This window comes from Athene cunicularia, assembly GCF_003259725.1.
Source record: "Athene cunicularia isolate RWA chromosome 28 unlocalized genomic scaffold, athCun1 chr28_part2, whole genome shotgun sequence".
Taxonomy (NCBI): Eukaryota; Metazoa; Chordata; class Aves; order Strigiformes; family Strigidae; genus Athene; species Athene cunicularia.
This window is the reverse complement of record NW_020799140.1, coordinates 67,157-86,749: the sequence shown is the minus strand read 5'-3', so window position 1 is coordinate 86,749 and position 19,593 is coordinate 67,157. Positions and strand designations below refer to the sequence as shown.

At 51.4% G+C, this 19,593-nt stretch overlaps 2 protein-coding genes across 11 annotated transcripts in view; both read left to right on the top strand.

Annotated features, from left to right (window-relative positions):
* Positions 1-19,444, top strand: part of PIP5K1C (phosphatidylinositol-4-phosphate 5-kinase type 1 gamma) — a 46,387-nt gene extending 26,943 nt beyond the window's left edge. For 2 of the 10 annotated variants that reach the window (XR_003400042.1, XR_003400041.1), the window contains exons 7-19: positions 1,787-2,086; positions 2,594-2,799; positions 3,962-4,045; positions 4,568-4,616; positions 5,618-5,702; positions 6,052-6,213; positions 6,374-6,403; positions 7,181-7,319; positions 7,615-7,647; positions 10,026-10,130; positions 10,415-10,547; positions 12,280-14,750; positions 15,134-19,444. Coding sequence is in view for 7 of the 10 variants with exons in the window: in XM_026865171.1 (XP_026720972.1) it covers positions 1,787-2,086; positions 2,594-2,799; positions 3,962-4,045; positions 4,568-4,616; positions 5,618-5,702; positions 6,052-6,213; positions 6,374-6,403; positions 7,181-7,319; positions 7,615-7,647; positions 10,026-10,130; positions 10,415-10,547; positions 12,280-12,354; positions 14,667-14,750; positions 15,134-15,136 (1,488 nt within the window). In the remaining 3 variants the exon portion in view is untranslated. The other 8 variants (XM_026865171.1, XM_026865178.1, XM_026865172.1 and 5 more) reach the window with 8 other exon arrangements.
* Positions 16,011-19,593, top strand: part of CACTIN (cactin, spliceosome C complex subunit) — an 8,984-nt gene continuing 5,401 nt past the window's right edge. The window contains exon 1 of the mRNA XM_026865132.1: positions 16,011-16,501. Coding sequence (XP_026720933.1) covers positions 16,011-16,501 — 491 coding nt within the window. The remainder of the gene's footprint in view (positions 16,502-19,593) is intronic.

Here is a 19,593-nt window from a genome sequence, read left to right as displayed (position 1 = left end):
GCACCATGCATCTGCCTCAGCCTGGCTTTGAGGATGGCTGTCGATTGCAGTAACATGGCCACCTTGATTTTGTGGGGAAACTGGTGCTGTCGCTGGGTATCTCCCCATCTGGTGTTTCACAGTTACTCTGAAGGCAGTTGCTGCTTGTCCTGGCTCCTACCAGCTGCAGTACTGAGCTAAAGACTCCTTCAGTACCAGCCAGCTTTGCACATCCACTCTGCCGCAGATAGTTGTTGCCTGTCTCAGGGCTAGCAAGGCAATATATTGAGACCCAGAGGACTTGCAAGTGGTGACAACCAGTAAATCAGAACCAAATGTGATGTTTTGGGGTGTAGAACAGGAGCTGTCTCCCTGTGTAACCGTGGTGAAGGGTCCAGCTCTATAGATGAGGCCGCTGACATTCAGTTAGAACCACCCAGGGGTTTGCTGTGGAGAGGCCAAGGGGAAGGTGATGGCAGGCGATGGTAATGCTGCCCCATCTGCGTGCATGTTGCAGTGGATTTGATTCATGTGATCATACACTTCTCATGAAAATACTTCACTTGCTCAGTATTAACTGGCGAGAATTTGCCAAGGTGAGACAAGGTGTGTGTATATAACCGACAGCCAGTCGCTTGATTTTGCAAGTGACAGCCAGATTCCTGGACAGGATGAGCTTGCCTGGAAAGTGTTGCCTGTTACCTGCTGGATGGAGTAAATCCAGTGGAGGGTTTTGAATGGGAATGGAGTTGCACTGTTCTGAATTCTACAGTTGTCCTGGTTAGCAATCGGTGTAATGAATTGAGCTGAACTAACCTGTCTGGTGCAGAGTTAGCTTCTACTTGTAGCATTCCAGTGTTTGAGGGTTACTGTGGTGCTAACACCTGATCTCTCTGCCGTTCTTGGGGAACCCCCGTGGTGTAAAAGGAGCCAGTGGAAAGGAAGCAGAGTGGTTTCATCCTGAGCTACTTTAAAGCTGGGCCAGTGCTGTTTGTGTTTAGTCTTGCCTGCCTCTGTTTTTCACCTGCGCCACGTTGAACAGTGCCCTCACAAAGAGGGCTGACTCGTGTGCCCAGTTAAGTAAGATGAGGAGGTGCATGAAATTTTAATACAGTCGTGCTTCTGCTGTCTGTCAGAATCTGTCAGGTCTGTCCGTCCTTTCGTAGCAGAGATGTTCTGTTTCCTTCACAAACTTTCCTAAAGCTGAACAAGCAAATCATGCTTGTCATGTCATTCCTAATAATACTGCTACCTAAAAAAAGGACATGACAGCAGAGCAGGATATCCGTGCTCTCTGGCCAACTGTGTTTTATAAAGTAACTCTGCAAAAGGAGGAGAAAATTTATGTTGTTTTGTTTAAAAAAAGTACCCTGTCCCTGGTTTATTCTGGGCCAGGGAACGGCTCTTGATTTCTGACACTTCTGAAGAGATGAAGATAGCTGTTATTTTTAAACTTTGAAGTTCCCACTTATTGTGTTTATTTCTCTTCCAGTTTGGTTTCCCTTTTTTAGCTGCTGTTGATGGGGAAAGCGGGGAATTTCCGGACTTGGTTATTTGCCCAGAGAGTGCTGAACATCTCATTCCCTGTATTCAAGGCATTGTGGTATTTTCAGGTCCTAAAGCCACTGAAAGGAAAGAGTTTGTCACATGTATACAGTAAGCTCTCACGTAAAGTTCAGGAAATCTGTAGGTGAAGAACCCCTCCTCTAACCGCCCCGAGATCTGTTAACATACTTCGTGTTGAACACAACAGGAGTCTTCTGCCAAAATGACCTTTCCCCATGCTTTTTTTCCAACCCTCCTGCAGAATCTGAACCAGAACCCACGGACGCTGCTGCCGAAGTTTTATGGACTGTACTGTGTGCAGTCAGGGGGCAAAAACATCCGCGTGGTCGTGATGAACAACATTCTGCCTCGTGTGGTGAAAATGCACCTGAAATTTGACCTGAAAGGCTCAACCTATAAACGCCGGGCATCAAAGAAGGAAAAAGAAAAGTCCAGCCCTACGTACAAGGATCTAGACTTCATACAAGACATGCCTGAGGGCCTGATGTTGGATGCAGACACCTTCAGTGCATTGGTGAAAACTTTGCAACGAGACTGTCTGGTAAGGAGAAGCAGGTTAATGAAGTTCTGCGGCTCTTGAGAGGAAGAGCAAATGATTGAGAACTTTGCTAATCTGCTAACCCCAAAGCAGGATAAATCTCTTCCACTGCCCTTTTTCCCGAAAGCAAAGCAGTGGAGTTGGATCTCATGACAGCCTCTGAGGACTAAGGCTGCGTTCCTTTGCTTGGTGCATCAAGCTGTGGCAACCTGCTCCACTTGTAGCTGAGCTCTTGGGACTAAATACATTTTTTTCCTATACAGTGTGGAGCAGATACACGGTACAACAATGTTATTTGCCAGCCTTTTGGGCCTTTGGGTTGATTGTTGGATGGCCAAGCTATGCAGTCAAGTCCAGAGATGACTCTTGGTTCTGAAATGTTCAAACTGTGGCAGAGGGAGTTGTTAGTGGGAGTGGGGACAGGATCTTCTGTGCTTTGGGATCTGTGCTGGGTTTGAGCTGCTGGACTGATACTTTGTCTTTGTTCTTCAACTCAATACTAACCTGTAGGTGCTGGAAAGTTTTAAAATCATGGACTACAGCCTCCTGCTTGGGGTTCATAACATAGACCAGCAAGAACGGGAGCGGCAGTCTGAGGGAGCCCACAGCACGTCGGATGAGAAGCGTCCCATGGGGCAGAAGGCACTTTACTCCACGGCCATGGAGTCCATCCAGGGTGGGGCTGCCCGGGGGGAGTCCATAGACACAGATGACACGTAGGTGCAAACCTGGTTCGCTTGCGCTGCTGGGAGGAGTGGAGGTGGAGGCTGGAGTAGTGAATCCTTGATGAGGCTCATAAGAACTGCTAGAGTGAGCATCTCTGCGGGGGTCATGGTACTGCTGCCGGTAAAGCAGTGTGGTGTGAAAGAGGGAAGCTGGGGTGGGAAATGCTTCTGTGAGATCACAGCCTCACGGCGATCTCTTAGGCCAGTCTGTAGGTTGTCAGCTCCTGTAACAGCCTCTAAACATCCACCCATGCTCTGGGGAGGAGAAATTAGCTCAGTATCCAAATACCGGAGTGGAAGAAGGGATCAGCCTGTCCCTAGGAGCTTGGAGTTTGTTCTCCATCGCTCCCTCTTTGGAAGTCCTGACAGTACCGTGAGGCCATCCCAGTGTGGTTAGCAAACAGCAGCGTATCTAAGTGCTGGAGTAAGTGGTGGAGCTGTGGGAGGTTGCCCAAACCTGTCCTGTGCTGTGCCTGGTCGATGGCTCTTGGGCTGAGGGTGGCTGTTGTGACTGTCTCTCTGTCCATGGACCAAGCTTGCTAACAAGTGGTGGAGTTTGCTGTTGGTTGCTGTCTGGAACCAGCTGCTCCAGTTTTGATGGAGGATCAGTCACAGCGGGGCCAGGACAATGCTTTGGAGTTTCCATTCTTTCAAGTAGCATCATTAATTGTAGTGGCCTGCCTGATACTTGCATGCTTTTGTTGTGTGCTGGTGCTAGTGGTTGCTGCACCATTGGCAGGACTGATATTAGTGTGCATGGGACTGGAAATAGCCTTGTCCTTAAAGGTTTGCTGCCCTGACAGGCAGACAGCTCGCTCTGACCTGATAAATAATCTGATCTCCAGAATAGAGTGTCCTGTAGCTAAGAAAAAACAATGTGGTGCTTCCTGGCCCAGGCAGAGCTGCTGCCATGGAACACGGGTCCTGTCCTGATGGTGTTTGGTGATCCAGGCAGGCAGCAACCCTGGGGGCACTGTGTGAGGTGGCCTGGGTCAGTGGGTGACTTCCCATGGTTGTGCCCAAAGTGACTTTGTGGCTGACCACCACATCAGAGCCCTCTCTTCAGTGCTGCTGTCTGCCCTTCCGCAGGTCTCGGGGTAGTACAGGTACTTTTTTTGAGGCTGCACTCTCTGAGGTTCTGTTTTACCTGCAGGATGGGAGGAATCCCAGCAGTGAATGGCAAAGGAGAGCGTCTCCTCCTACATGTAGGAATAATAGATATCCTTCAGTCATACAGGTAGGTAACTTTGCAGTTGTCTGTCCTTTAAGTGTGTTAGCATCTATTTTAATACTGAATGAAAGAAGGCAGACTTTCCTCTCCTGAAGAATTTGGTAACGAGTAGGCAGGCTGCCTGAAGCCGTCTGTCGATGTGCACTGGGGGCTGTGGATTTTTATCCTGCCCTTGGAACAGCTGGTGACACAGAGCCATGCTTCTAAGATACAGTGAGCTGCTCATAAAGAAGTTCCTGTCTCTGTGCCTGGGGTGAGCAGCATATCCCCAGGGATGGAAGGTGATTTCTTCCCCTCTTCCAGCCCAGCTCCTCCTTCCCTTAGAGTTCCCAGGCAGTCCTGACCTGACTGCAGAGATGCTGGTGTGCTCAGCTGACCTCTCTTGGCCGGAGGAAAGCTACTCTCCGGATGAAGGAGGAATCATTAGCAGCTTAGTGACCTCTCCTGTGTGGGGTATGAAAGGTGGCTTTATATAGAATACGTGCCTGAATCTCCCTCTCTCTCTCTCCGCTTCTCCCCTGGAATTAGGTTCATCAAGAAGCTAGAACATACCTGGAAGGCCCTTGTCCATGACGGGGTGAGTGCCTGTACAGAGTCAGGAATTGTCCTCAGCAGGATTACCTGCCTTGGCTTCGTTTATGCTAGTTGGTGCCGATTAACTTGCTATTTATAGTGCCTGATCTGGCACAGTTGAAGCTGACGAAAGGAATCGTTCTTGCCTCTTATGCCTCCACAGCGGTGTAGTGCCACTTATTCCCAATCAGGTTTTCTTGCTCATTCCACCTCCTCGCATGTTTAGCTGTCGTGCTACCAGCTTTCCTCCTCTGCTCCCATCTGTCATTTTCCTCCTCCCCATGATACCAGGAGCTGTACGCACAAGGCGTGTGCATTCGTGTATGTGCTGAGGAGCCCCGTGTTTGCTCTCTTTGTGATTGTGTTTCCACTTCAGTAAGCTATCTGTTAATAAATCCCTTGCAGTGTTTCCCTGCTGTCTTGTCTCCTGCAGCAGCCAGGTGCGTGTTTACAAAAGAGCAACTTTGGATGTGGAAACTATTTTCCGTCATTGCATATTCTAGCTTCCCTTAAATAATAAGGCAAAGGAAATGTGTAGATGCCAAGTCATGGTAGCACAGTCAAACATCAGAAGCAAAGACAGCTTCAGCTTCACTATTTTAAAGAAGTGCAAACCATTTGAAACATATGGAGACCCTTGGCTGAATTTCGGTGTCTTTGTCATATGCAAAGGTGTTCACGTGTGCTTTGAATGTCAGCCAGCAAAGCCAGAAATTCGATGTCTGTAATCAGGCTAATATTGGAAAAATCCAGAAAGTCTACAAAGGAATAAAATCACCAAAATGCATTATAAAATTACAGCAAGAATCTAATCACATGCAATCAAATCAAAGGCAATGCTTCAGGCTTATTTATAGCATTAATCAGATCATTTCAGTTAAGCCTTTCCATTTTAAGGCTCTATCAGTGCTAAATATTGGAATAAAAAAGACTGCATTCATTGTTATAGAAATTCTGCCTTGAGGGATAATTTTAAAATTAAACAATTGCTTCTTGCCTTTGTAGGACACGGTGTCAGTACACAGACCCAGCTTTTATGCAGAGAGATTCTTCAAATTCATGACTAACACGGTGTTTCGAAAGAATTCCTGTAAGTACCCCGTCTAAGAGCTGTTGCCCTTGTGATGTGAGGCAAGCCTTATCTCAGCCTTGCTGCTTCAGTCCACGTGGAGAGTTTCTGGGCAGCCTGAGCAGGCTTTTCCACTGTAGGACAGAGCAAAGCTCTCGGGTTGTCAGGGCTTGCTTTGGTCTGCTCAGACTCCCACGGCGGAGCGCTGCCTGCAGCCTGACTCGGGCTCAGCCCTTTGGAGGTGGCACTTGCAGAACACGTGTCTGTCTGTCTGGGTCAGAGGGCAGAGGCCTCTCCCCATGAAGGGAAAAGTGCCTCTGGTGTGACAGTATAGTTGGTGGTCATTTCATCTTTCGCTCTTCTCCCCCAGCTCTGAAGTCATCTCCCTCGAAGAAAGGGCGTAGTGCCTTGCTAGCTGTCAAGACGGCCGGTCCAACAGCCGCGTTTTCAGCTAGCCAGCTTCCCTCTGAAAAGGACGAAACACAGTATGACCTTCGTGCGGCCAGGAGTTACCCCACGCTTGACGATGAAGGTAATGGTCTCGTTTGGTGGCTGATGGCTGTGTGATTACCCTCTTTTCTAGCAGTTCCTTAGGATCCTCCCCTGTTCTCATCAAGTTCCCTCACCCTGCACTGACCACTTGTCTTCCTTGATGGATAGCTCTTCGCTGCATGTCTTGCTGTGCTTTGCAGGTGCTAAACTTAACCAGGACAGGGGGGAAGGTAAGACTGTATTGTTTTGTCACAGCACCAGCAGTTAGTTGATTGGGGAAGCAACGCCTCTACGTTGAAGAAGACCGAATCCCTTCTTTGCAGCACTGTATGGTTCTGCGGTAAAAACGGTCACTTGCGTCACTGCTGCAAGGGAGCTGCTGCCAACTGGCACCAGCAGTCATAGCCCAAAAGCGATCAGAAAGTTGAATTTTCCACCCTTTAGGAAAAAAAAAAGGGGGGGGTGGTACTGGGAGCTGCAGGACTCTAATGACAGTGTTTTGACAGTTACAAGGGGCGAGATCTTGCCATTCAAAAAGACAAATGGCCTGCTTCTGTGCTGCCTTTTCATCGCTTCCATCTGGGCTGGATTTACAGATGAATGGTGAAGGACAGGCTCCTCGAGTGCACGAGTGTTAGATTTCTACCCATGCAAAGCAGTGAGCACTCGATTCATCTCTTAATTCACTTGGAAATTTATCTCTGGTGATCCAAGCCTTTAATCCAGCTTTGGTTACCACTGAAATGTCTTCACTGGCATTATGTTTTCTGTAGTGTCTGTCTGTCATGCTGGAAATGATGCTTACTGGCTCTCTCTAGAGGTTGCTTTGGGAGAAGCTGTTGTGTTCTTCTTGCCTGTTTGTGGTTTTAACTGACCAGTCCCATTGAGGGCTGTGCCCGTTGGTGGTGGAACAGCCTCACCCAGGCCTGGTGTAGGTAAGGTGTTGGTGTTTGACCTACTCCATCTTTTTCTTCCCGCATCTCCTGCCCTCCACTCTGGGCCAACAGGCAGGCCAGACCTGCTACCCTGCACACCACCTTCCTTTGAAGAAGCCACCACGGCCTCCATAGCCACAACACTATCTTCAACATCTCTCTCCGTTCCCGAGCGATCCCCTTCGGAGACCTCTGAGCAGCCCAGGTACAGGTGAGTACAGCACTTGTCCCGTGCTCCCACCGGAGTCGAGCAACTGCCGTTCCTCTCCGTGCTGCAGATCTCAGCAGGCTGCCCTATGCTCTGGAATGCTAATGACCGATTTTAATTAAATCTCTCCTGGGAGCAAGCAGACACAGCTTTGATGGGATTAATTATTGCTGGGAGAAGTGTCAGCTGTTAAGTAGAACATCTCCCTCATGGGGTGGAGAGTTAGATTTGGGGGCAGCATAGGCTTTCTGTCTTAGATCGCTCCTCAAACTCTACTCTTCTGGTTTTCTTTCTGCAGGAGGCGCACACACTCCTCAGGGCAGGATGGCAGGTGAGAAAAGTGTCTCATCTCTTCTTGCACTGCTGCACAGAGACCTCATGTTTGTCCTTGTGCAAAGGTCTTTGGAGAGGTGGATGTGAATCTCGGCAGCCCCAAGATACTGTTATGGCCCTCTGCAGGATGATGAGCTTCTTCCTGTAATCATGTGATTCCCATTTCTTACACAGAATTTTCCTTACAAGCAGATTTCTTGGTGCTTGCAAGGAATCTTAAATAAAATCTTATCTGATGGGAAAGAGGACAACAAAGTTGTCCAGATCTACCCACCCAACCAGCACCAGAATCAAGGAAGGTCATTTATGTCCCCCTCTGGGTAAGTCTTAACAGCAGGAACGTTCCTCCTCTGGCGTCTGCCTGCTGCCTGCGTGTGGTGGGTGTGAATATGGAAAAGGGCTTTGACTTTGTGAGTCACTGAGCACCCTTAGTTGCCAGAGAAGTAGCTTCCAGTGTTTTCAGAAACTTGGGGTATTTTGAGGGTGTTTTTTTTTCCCCTCCTGTGGTGGTAGGTGGCTCAGAGCCAAGGGCAGGGCAGGACAAAAATCCCCCTACTGCACAGGGATGTCTGGATTTAGAGGCGCATATTTTTGCACCAGTAAAAATGTCCCCGTTGCCTGTGTTGGCGGGATCTGCATGAGGACCCTGTGTTTGGTGCTGACTCTGCCGCAGCTTTCCAGGACATCTTGTCAGTGTTGTAGGCGCAGACATTAAAACGCACATCAGAGACTCGGGATATGCTGTAGGCAGAGGAGCTGCTGGACAGGCTGATGTCCTCTCTCCCTGCAGTCAGTGCTTGGTGCTTCAGAGGGAGACGAGGACTTTGGAAGATGAGGGTTTGCACTCTCTTACAGACTTCTCCCCTCATTCCTAGCTTTTAGTGATTTTCTGAGCTTCAGACCACATACACTGTGAAAAAATCCCTTTCTGTGGTATTTCTTAATAAAAATACCGCTGAATTTTGGTGAATTCTTGTCTCTGGAGAGTGAGGACCCATTGGTTTGCAGCAACTGTTAAAGTTTCAGGGAACTGTGAAGCACCTGCAGAACCGGTTGTCTGAAATGGCTGAAATTTGGAGACAAATTCAGGCACCAGTGGTGGGACCCGTTTGGCAAGGTGCAGCGACTTCCCCCGAGTTACTCCAGATTCCCTCGGTACCTAATGGAGGGAGTTACTGTAGGATGTGAGCGCTCATCCAGAAACAGGTCAAGTGAATCAGTGACTGTCCCTCGACTGTGCAGGGACCTTAGTGTCTTGGTCACATTTGTCACAGCTACAACCACCTCACTTCAGTGTGGCCGCCTTTGATGTTTTTTGCCACATTTCTCCATTTCTGGTGCTGGCGGTGCAGCGTGCCCTTTCTAGAGGAGCGGGGACCTGGGTGTTTGTAGAGCACTCTGTGATCCCCTGGTGAAAGCCAGTGCAAGAACAAAGTTATTAAAGTGTGAATTTACATTCCTGAGCTGAAATGAAAAAGACCTTATCCAATTTTCTCAAGATCGTTTCACACTTCTGATTATTTTAATCTGGTGGGGAATTCCCTCTGGATTTCTGAGATCCACCCCTGCGAGGAGGAGAGGAGAGGAGCAGAGCGGGTTCCCGGCTCGGAGCAGGGCAGGAGTGCCGCCTGCAGGCTCCCAGCCGGGGCCGCACGGAGCAGGACAGGGCTGCTGAAGAACCTGGAGCTTGTCCCTTCCCTGAGATTCTGCCCTGGGCTTGGCAAGTGCCCTCTCCTCCTTCCCATGAGGACTGTGGAGCCAGCACCACTAGTACAGGCAATTACTGTAACAGCATGAAGTATTCAGTTGAAGACTCTAACAAACGGCTCCTGGTCAGGCAGATAAATCTGATGTTAACCCTGGAGCGAGCTTGAGAAGCTTTGGTGTGCTGGGAGTCTTGGAAGAGTTTGGAGGCTTTGGCCCTTGTGCAGCTGATAGATAACGCTGGGCTAACTCTGGCCACAGGCTTTTCTGAGGCCAAATCTCTTTCCTCCCATGCTCTGTCACACTGCTTGTCTTTTCTGCAGCACTGGCTAATTAATCCTTTTCTTTCTGTCCTCTTTTTCCCACCTCGTTAGTGTTATGCACTGCAATCTGACAGGACTGACTCCTTTGCCCGGGAGTTTTGGTTACCCAGATCCTCCATCCTAGGCGGTCTGACATCTCCCTCTGAACTCAGATCAAGAGCTTGGTCTGTGCTGGGTGCTTGGTGCCCTGAGTGGCTGGCAGCAGGCAGGCGTGTGCCAGGGCACACCACTGCAGTGGGAGGTTGTGGTGAGAGAGGCTGGGCTGGCTGGGGACTGAATCAGGCTGACCTGAAATTGAGGACTTTGTGTAACTAGCGCCCAGCTGGGCCTGTCTCTCTTCGGTTTGCAGGTCACACGAAGAGGTGCGGGTTGAGGAGGAGCTTCAGCAGATCAGTGTCGAGCTGGAGCCCAAGTGTGACGTTGAGATCATAGCTCCCGAAGAAGATGACAAAGAGTGAGTGTTTCAGAGCGCTGAGCAGCTTTGCAGAACCCTACCCAGTGTCATTTGGTCTGTGGCAACTTGTGCTGGAGGCCGACTCTGCTGGGCACGCGCTTTCCTGGAGAGATGGGTGCTTCCCCCTGACAGCTGAGTGAAGCTGAGCATGGTTACTTCTGATCTGATCTTTCTGGGTGTGACAGCAGAGCATCTTGAGCTCCTCTGTAAAAAATCATACGGTCTTGCTTGATCCTTTTCTGATTGCAGTGACTAGAATCTGTCATTTTTTTCCACCCTTCCAGAGAGGCGGCTTCTTCAGCCTGTGCCATTGTAACGTCCACAGCTACAATAGAGGTGGAGACAGCCAGCCAGGCCTCGGAACCAGCCAGCCAGGCCTCCGATGAAGATGACGTGCCAGTCACAGACATATATTTTGTAAGACACCTTCTCCACCTGGCCTCTTAGGGGTGTGATGGGAAAAGTTGGACGAGGCTGTAACAGTCTCAGTTTCAGACAGGTGCAGGGCAGTGTCTGCCCCGCACCATCTTCATGTTGAGCACCTTGAGATCTTAATGCTGGATGGGTTTTTGAGTGCAGGGAACTGGATTAACCCTTGGAGAACTCAAAATAGCATCTACTGAGGCTCAGATGGGTGGTACTGCTGCTGTGGATGTAGCTGTGGGTGTGCTGCTCTACTTCAAAGCGCTGAAGGGCTTATCTAGGCCAGCGCGTTCCCTCCTGGGACAAGCCAAGGTGAATGTAGGTGCAACTGAGAGGTTCTTCCTTCCTCAGCCACAGAGCCTGGCAGCTTTCCTGAACACACACGTGCCTCAGTGGCCTAAAGCCAGAAGGGAGGTGGTTACAGTGGGGCTGACCTCGGGCTCTGGTGAACTCTGGCTTTTCCTTTCCCTGCAGGCAGATGCATTAGGTGATGCAGTGGAAATCTAGTGCTGAGACAGGGTGTAAGTGAGGTGGTTGCTGGTTGGCAGCAGAGTGCCGTGGAGCCTGGCGCTGTGTTCCTCAGCTCTTGCAGTGTCTGAGCAGCTTCTGCAGACCAGAGAAGACTTTTTAGCCACATGTACCTGCCCCTGCCCAGTGGATTCCCAGAGCAGAGCTGAGGGTCTGACCTATGAGGGCTTTCCTCCATGCCTGGGCACTGGAACGAATTCTCATTAAAAGAAGTACCTGGCTCCTGTCTGCTCTGACTTGTTGCTGTCTGTTATGTGGCGATGAGCTGAGCCCTTCTGATGAGCTCCTTCAGGCTCACCTAAAAATGGCAACGTTTGCCTTTCCCTGTGCTTGTGTGACTCTGCTGCAGAGCTGCTCACTCATTGCCGAGTCATTCCGAGGCTCGTGGGATCTGTGGAAGGAATCAGCTCCATTTTAAAAGCTTGTCTGTTTGGGTTTTCATGCATGCTGTTCAAAATGCAAACAGTTCCCTCTAACACTGGCTGCTCTTTCTTTGCCTGTGGATGGCAGCTGTGTGCAAGCTGCCTGCACATGCTGCCTCCCCACTGGCAAGTGTCTTCTAGCAAGGGTCAGCACCTCTTCCTCCCTGTCTCTGGGCATGTGGGCTCCCCCAGCTTGAGGGGCACCTCTTGATCCGGAGGAAACCATCTGTGTGCAGTGTGTGCTCACAGAGTGTGAGTGACTGCTCATCAGCATTTCATACTTCATCTAAGTCCTTGAGTTTTGCATTAAATGTGTGTCGTGTGCTGTGGAGTGTTTGTCACTGCTGGGATGAAGGGAAAAGCTGATTTGGGCTCCCACGGGTGCTTTCCTTGGAAAACTACTCAAGCTGGAGCTCAAGTGAGGCTGCAGCAGAGCTTGGCCCGCAGCTGCTCTCTCGCAGGAGAGCTACAGGGGCGATGCTCGGTGACGGGATGCTGTGTGCAGAAGAGGATTTGTCAAGTCCCAGGGGACTGTGATCTGATCTTTGGAAGTCTGCTCTGAAAGGAGAGCACTTTATACTCCTGTTCACCCACAGGGGGATAAAAGTGCAGAGATTGTGGCAGGGCATCGGTGCTGCTCTTCCCACGCACGGCTTTCCTGCCTGCTGATCTGTTCAGGCCTGGAGTTGCCCAATCCCTTGTTTTTTGCTTTCTTTTTCACATCATCCTTTTTTTCCTCTTTCCTTTCTCACTTCACTTGCCCTGGGGCCATCCAGTTCACAGATGGGAGGTACTGGATTTACTCTCCCCGTCAGCGCAGAGTCCGAACCACCTCGCTTTCCTCTGGGATTGTAAGTGAACTTGTAGGGAAGCAGAGCTGCAGCTTTGAAACACTGAGGCCAGCACTCCCTTTCCCTTGGATGCTGTGGCTGTATTGTGTGGCCCTTAGGAGCCAGCCCAGCAGAAACCAGGGAAGCGTACCGAATTCCCCCAAATGCACGTCCCTGTAGAATCTTGCAGAAACACGTTCTGCTCTGCTTTCCTGCAGGCTGGTGACACAGCTCCTGCCATGAGATGGGCTGATCACCCAGCCTTGGACAAACTTGGCAGCACCAGACTTGGCCAGGGAAACACCTGAGCCTTTGTAGGTCATGTTAGGCTTGGCTCCCTTGGCCCAGGAAGCCAGAGAGGGTTCCAGAGAGACCATTAAGATGTTTTGAAGCTGCTAAAAATCCTGTTGCAAATAAAACCTTTTAGGCTTGTGGCTGGTCATCTTTCTGGTGGCTGGGATGGTGAGCAGCTCATAAAGACAAACGAGTTAGAAGTTGCTGCTGGGTTGGGAATGGTTTCTGCTCTCCAGCCCTTCTCAGAATCACTGATATGCTCCCTCCTCGCTGCAGGTTTTCTGTGAGCGGTAAGGATTTTCCTTTCCAAAAGATACAGGGAGGCAGTTGAGCATTTGAGGGGATTAATCCAGAGCTCAAGACTGCTCTGGGTTTTAGTATTTCCTTTCTCAGGCTTTGGGAGAGCTGATGTCCTCAGAGGGTAATGGCAGCGCTGTCAGAGCCTCGGCACAAGCATTTGTGTAGCATGGTCCTCCCAGTGCCTGCCCTTTTGGTACCAGGCAGGGGAGCAGTGGAGAGGGCATCAGGCAGGGTGCATGGGGAAATGGGCAGTAACATGCTCCTGGCCTTGGCTGATGGCATGAGGAAAGTGCTGCACCTTCATGGGCAAGCGGGCCACCCCTCCCAGCAGCTCCCCCTGCCCCCTTGGCTGGGTTTGGCTGCCTCAGCACTGGGAGGGTTAACACCGAACACCAGATGCTCCTTTATCCACCCCCCCCCGCCGGCTTTACAGCTCCCTGCATGCATCTGAGCTCCTAAAAGGCTCTGAAGGAGGCTGACTGGAGCATGCGGTTCAGTCAGGATGGATGAAAAACAGGATGTGGGGCAGGCTTTATGCAGTGTTGAGCTTTCCTGCACATCTAGCAGAGCCCTGTAAGAGGCTCCAGGCAAGGGTTTCTCTTCCCTCCTTCCTCCCAGCGGTCTCTGCTGATTTAGCTGCAGCTTTTGATGGGGTTCAGCATGCGGAGCCCAGTGCTTCAAAGCTCCTCTGGCTTCTTGTAGTTTCTTGTACATCACAGACTGTTACACTTGGTTCCCAGGCTGGGAACCCCCCCAGGCTTCTTCCAAGTACCCAGCGCTATTTGTCTTCCTTTGCAGACCCCAGGCTGAGTCAAAGGGGGCAGTTTTCTCTCTCTGGGAGCACCCCTGGAGCCAAAAGAGCCTGTCTGCAGTGGAAGTGGGTCCCTGGGAACACTGGGAGCAGACACCAGCCCTTGAATCTGCCTGGGCTTCTCTGTGCTGTGTTGGCAGCAGAAGTGTGTTTTGTCACACTGGTGCCCACCGCTGTGATAACGGGCTCCCTTGACACACGTCCCCTTCCCCCTCATTCCTTCCAGGATCCAGCTGTGTTTTGCCTCCTCTGTTGTACCTGTTCCCATCACCCCGCTGTCTCCAAGACTGTGTTAACCATTTGCTTTCTGTGGCCACCATCCACCACGGTCTAACCCACCTATCTGCTGCCTTGCTTGGCCTGCAGGGAAGGGGGGGAAGGCTCAGCAAACCGGGTCAGGTTTCACTCTAAAAGCCCTCCTGGACACCAGAGATGGCCAGCTTGTAGCATGCACAGGGCTCAGGAAATGGGAAGTTGAGAGCTGGAACTGGGTAGCAGGAACAGAGCTTTGTCACTACCCTTAGTTAAGTCGCTTCCCGTGTGTCTCGGTTTCTCTGGAGCTGGGGCGATGCTATGGCAGGGAGAGGAGGTTTCCCTGACATCTCAAAAGCTCTAGAAGTCCGTCCCTGCAAGAGGAAGGGTTGTGCCATCCCCACTGCAGCTGGAGCAGGGTCCAGGGTCAGCTGCTGGCCGGCTGTCCCATGTCCCAGCTGGTAGGGAGCAGTTCGTACTGAGGAAGGGGAAGGCTCCTCTGCTGAGAGCTGGCACTGAGCTCAGTTCTCTCCCTCCAGGTGGTACAGCTGTTCTTACTGTATTGTTTCCTACTCTTTTTATTTTCTCCTTTTATTTTTTCCTCTTCTCTCCTTTGCTCCCTGCTCTGCTGCTGCTCTCCTTGCATTCTCCCCGCCGTCTCTGGCCACTCTGGCAGCCGACAGACGAGAGGAGTTGGGTTTACTCCCCGCTCCACTATAGCGCTCAACTCCACTCTGTCTCCGATGAGGAGAGCGATACAGTAAGTGTACCAGAAACGTGTGCCGGGTGCCTGGTGGGTCGAGGTCAGAGCTTGCGCTGTGCCTCTGCGCAGCATGGGGCTCTTGCATGGCTGCGGCAGAGCCCTGCTGCATCTTGGATCCGCTCTGTGGCAGCAGGCAAGATCCTTCTGCTCTGGCAGAGACCCGATCTGCTCCGCAAGGGTTGTGGCTTCTTCCATATTGTTTGGTGCAGTGAAAGCTTTGGGGAGCTGGAGTTCTCCAGTCGTGTTGTCATTACTGGAGGATGTGAAACAAACAGCCTTCTCTCTCGGTGCTTGTTTTGACTCTGGGGAGTTGGCTGGGCTCAGACCTAACTGGAGGCGGGGGGGTGCCTGGGTGATGACTCTCTTCTCTCCTCTTGCAGTAATCTCTATGCAGACACAGAAGCCCCAGAGAGCAGCAATTCCCTCTGCAGGTCGATGTGTTCCCTTTTCGTTGATGCAGCCGTTCCAGTGGGATGGGGAAGAGCTTGCTGACACCAGTATTGCTGCACTGCAGGATCTCAGGCACTGCATTTCAGAACGGAGCAAAACTATAACCGTGTATTTCTACTTATCCCAGACGTGGGCAGCAAAGAAACCACCCGCTCACCCACAACTCCCAACGGAGACACCCAGCTGGGTGTAGAGAATCCTGGGTAGTAACACAGTGTTTTCCAGACGTGCACTATCGTAGCTACCTATCCATGTGTGATACTGTGAACCTTTTTAATTTTTTAACCATGTATTTATTTCTTTTATCTTTGCACAGAGACAGCACAAATGTGCTTTTTTAAACATTTAGTTTACTGCACTTTTTTTTTTTTTTTTGTTATTGTTGTCATATATTTGTGCATCAGAAAGGAGTGTGAGACCTCACTGGAGAATTGGTAGGAGCACGTTGCTGGGGAGGGCAGGGACCGGAGTGGCTTCATTTGAGGCAGCAGTGTGGTCTAACCAACTGATGGAGTCAGGAGGTTTAAGGCTGTCCGGGCTCTGCCACGGTTTTGCCGAGTGACCTAAAGCAAGTCACTTAACCACTCTGTGCCTCGGTTTCCCCCGTGCTAATGGGTGTTCAGTACCCAATTCCGTTAAAGCACTTAAACCCTGGGATGAAAGGTGCTATGTAAATGCAATGTATTAAAGGCCATTGAGTAGAATTGCTCCCATGTTACAGTAGTCCAAAGTAGCCATGCCAATTTACAGGGATTCAGAAATCGCTAGTGACTTCTCTTGAGCTGTAACACTGTGCGAGGGAAGCAAATGATTCCTGGTGACAGTGACGTGGTCACCTCGGCTCTTCTCCGGACATCACGATGGGTTCTGCCTTCGCCGTGTGCTGCACTGCTGTGTCACCCCGTCCCTCTGTGCTTGGAGCCCACGTTTCGTCTCACCGGCTGCCACACCACCGCCTGCTCCAGACACACGGGCGCGGACAGAGGAGATCTGTGCACCACCAGGGACCAGCCGCGCCGGAGGGCGGGTTCCCCGCTCCACCCTGCCCCAGGTGTGGCTCCTCCGGACCCTGCATCCCACTGCAGCCACTTAGCACCTCGCATGCTCATGGGTGTATCCGACCGCCCAGTCCTTGGGGGTCGTGAACATCGGGTTCACACGCATCCTCCGTACCTCAGGGTGCTCTGGGAGGCGCACGCATGTCCACGCTCGCTAGAGGCAGAAGCGGAAGCCTGGCTCTGCCACCTGATTGTGCCAGGCAGTGTTGTGTTCCTGGACTCTCTTGGACAAATAGCTGGGTGACTGGGATGTTGCCTGTGGTAACATCTGCTCTTGGAAATTGCTGCCTTGGATGTCTGAGATAGTTTTTGCTTTTCGAGGGCTGCAGGCTTTAGGCGAGAGGATTTGGTGTCACTGGGTAGTGTTCAGACTGGGCTCATCCATCATACACCATAGCATTGTCTTGAACTCTAGCAATCCCATCCTCATCTCCCAGAGAGAAGAAAGGAAATCCTTTAGGCCAGAGGGAGCCAGGTCTTAGTCATGTTCTTTACAAGCCTCACTTGAGAAAGAGGGACACAAATTCTTTATTCTCGTTAATGTCATTGGAATTCCTTGGAGGAGGAGTGGGGAAGCAGGACCCTTCTCTTGGGGCTCAGTCTCCCTGACCTCTCTTCACAGCAGCACTCAGGATGGATTAATTCAAGTCCCAGAAGGTAACTGGGCTGGTGGGAAGCTCTTCCCCTCTCTTATGTGCTGAACTTGGTGAGGATCTTCATGAATTGACATTTTCTTGCCTAGAAGTCTGGGACCTAGCCTTCCCCCCCTTGCCTACAGATGCTGAAGGCTGTAACGCGAGCTTCTCTCGAGAGCACAGGCTGGGGATCTTGCAAGCTGCTACCATTAGATGTATTCATCTATTTACCAAATAATCTATCAAAAGTCTTTCAAGAAACTCTCCCCTTTCAGTCGCTACTTGACAACTCGTTGTTCACCCAGCTAGTAGCGTTGCTCCATGGCAGCCCCTGCAGTCGGCTGGGAGGGGGCTCCCAACCCACCCCGTCTGCTTGTGCCGGTCCCACCCGGGCTCTGCTCAGCCTGGGCAGTGCTGGGGGGGCTCAGTAGTTTGGAGGAGGGGAGACGGGAGGAGTGCAATACCTACAGACTAACCTGCCTCTGAGCTGAAAGCAAGAGGCTTTGAAATACTAAAAATTCAGCCTTTGTTTTTTTCCCTCCAGAAGCATGATACCATGCGTGGAGAGGCCAGAGGGAACCATATCCCTTCTGCATCTTCAGATGTTGCTCTTGGGTGCTGCGCTGGAGGAACGCAGGAGGTTTGGGCTCAGGCTGTCTGACCTGAGGCCCAGCTGTCCTGGTACCACCATGTTCATGGGCTGGTGGGTCGGGACTTCCCAGCCAACTGAAATCAAGCATCTTTGTTAAGATGGTTTAAGCATCATTGATGGAGACTTTATTCCTTCCCCTCATTTCAGGGGTCTCTAAGGCTGCTTTAGCCTGTGTGCAGGGAACATCTGAGCCCCACCTTCACGGAGTATCTCAGTGAATGAACATTGCAAGCTGGAGCTGTGCTTGGTCCCAAGAGATGTGGGGAGACCCAGACCTTTTGCAGCATGTTCATTCCAAGTGTCTTTCCTCAAGCATTCAGGCTTTTTGAGACAATCCTTGTGCAGTTCTGTAACACTGAACCTTTTGGAGTGAGCAGGTCTGGACACAGAGGGTTGGTCCTCTGTGAAGAGAACACGTGAAGGGCTTAGAGCAGCTTTGTCAGCATGAGGGGCAGGAGCAACCTTCCTTTGGGGAGATGTTGATCTGAAACAGAAACTGCCCCTCTCTGGGCTTGCATGTGCTGCCTACCTACTGCCCAGTTAACTCGGTGCTGGAGAACTGCACAGCCTCCACTTCCCATGGAAGCTAAAAGGACCTCGGAGTTTAAAGCTTGCTGTTAGTTCACCTCTGCACTGTGCTGCGGCAGGAGAGCGTTGGGGAGCTTGGGAGCGTTTCCCAAGCACCGTCAGCGCTGCCTTTGCAGGGGACACAGTCAGAGGGGGCAGCACTAGGTCTTGTCCACAGGAATGAGCATCGGCCCTTTTTTGAGGAAGAGAACCATGACCTGTCCTTGGTCTGAGTGTCCCTCCAGCTATACTTCCAGCTCATCAGGGACATGAATTGCCTGTACTTTCTCTGTCAGGGCTTTCTCTAGTGACCCAGCAGCTTGTCAGCGGGTGCTGTAACCCCTTCATTCTCTCCACAGTTACAAGGAGGCACTGACTCCTCCGAGATTTGAGCAGAGCAACCCTCTGAGACAGCTGGTTCCCACGTAGCTCTGTTTGCTGCTGCTCTTCACCCCCATCATCCCAGCTGGGACTCAGCTCTGCGAGACATGCCCTGAACATTGTGTGGTGTGGAGGCTTCTAGTGAGCTCATGGCTTGGGCTTTTGCCAAACTGCAGGTGGCTGCTGCCTGTCACGTATGCATTGGGCAAGAGAAAGTGGGCATCTCTGTGCTTGCTGTCAAGCTCCTGTACTGGCTCCGCCCTTAGCAGGCAGGTGTAGAGCAGAAGGCACGGGGCAAACCAAGGAGCTGTTGTAGAGAGCCCTGAATGCTCACGCAGGGGATCCAGCTTCTGTCTGCTGGTGCCTCTGCGGTGAGCGGCTCAGCCACGAGTGCCGAAATTGCGCTTTGGGAAGTTTTCTTGGTGAAGGCAGAGCACTTGCAGGTCTTGGCAGAGGGCTGGCACAGGCGCAGTGGCTCCATCACCCCGGGTTGTCCCTGGGCTCCCGAAGCACGGCCCCTTTCCCCCAGCTCATTCCGGCCACCCTTGTGCTCCAGCTCTTTCCAAAAAGGACAAGGTGAAAGCTACGGCTCAGGCGTACCGGGTCATGTCTGATTTTTCTTTCCATTGATGTCTACATTAGACCCAAGTATGTTCTATTGGATGTTCATATTCCCACTCGTTTCCCGTGTCCGCTCTGTGCGTGCACCATGTAACGAATGTATGTAAGTAGGGGGGCGCGGGGGTGATGCCAACCCGTGGGTGTTGTCATGTTTCTCTTCTTTTGGGGGGGGTTTAAGTCATGGGCGCTTTTTTTTATTGGTTGTTTCGAGGTTTGGTTTTTTTTTTCCCCTCCCTCTCCGGGGAGCCCTTGTTCCAGAGAACTGTAAATGGATGCTATCTGTCCTCGGCTCTGTGATAAAGCGTACTCTAGTCTGTGCTGTGCTCACTCCGGGCGGCTCTGCCTCCTCTCTCCTGCGCTCGCGGCCGGGCCCGACCGCCCCTTTCGGGGACAAAACGGAAGAAAAAGGAGGAGAAAAAACAAAAGGGGAGGGGGGGTGTGACCGCCGCGCTCCCCCCGCCCGGCGCCGCCTCCCG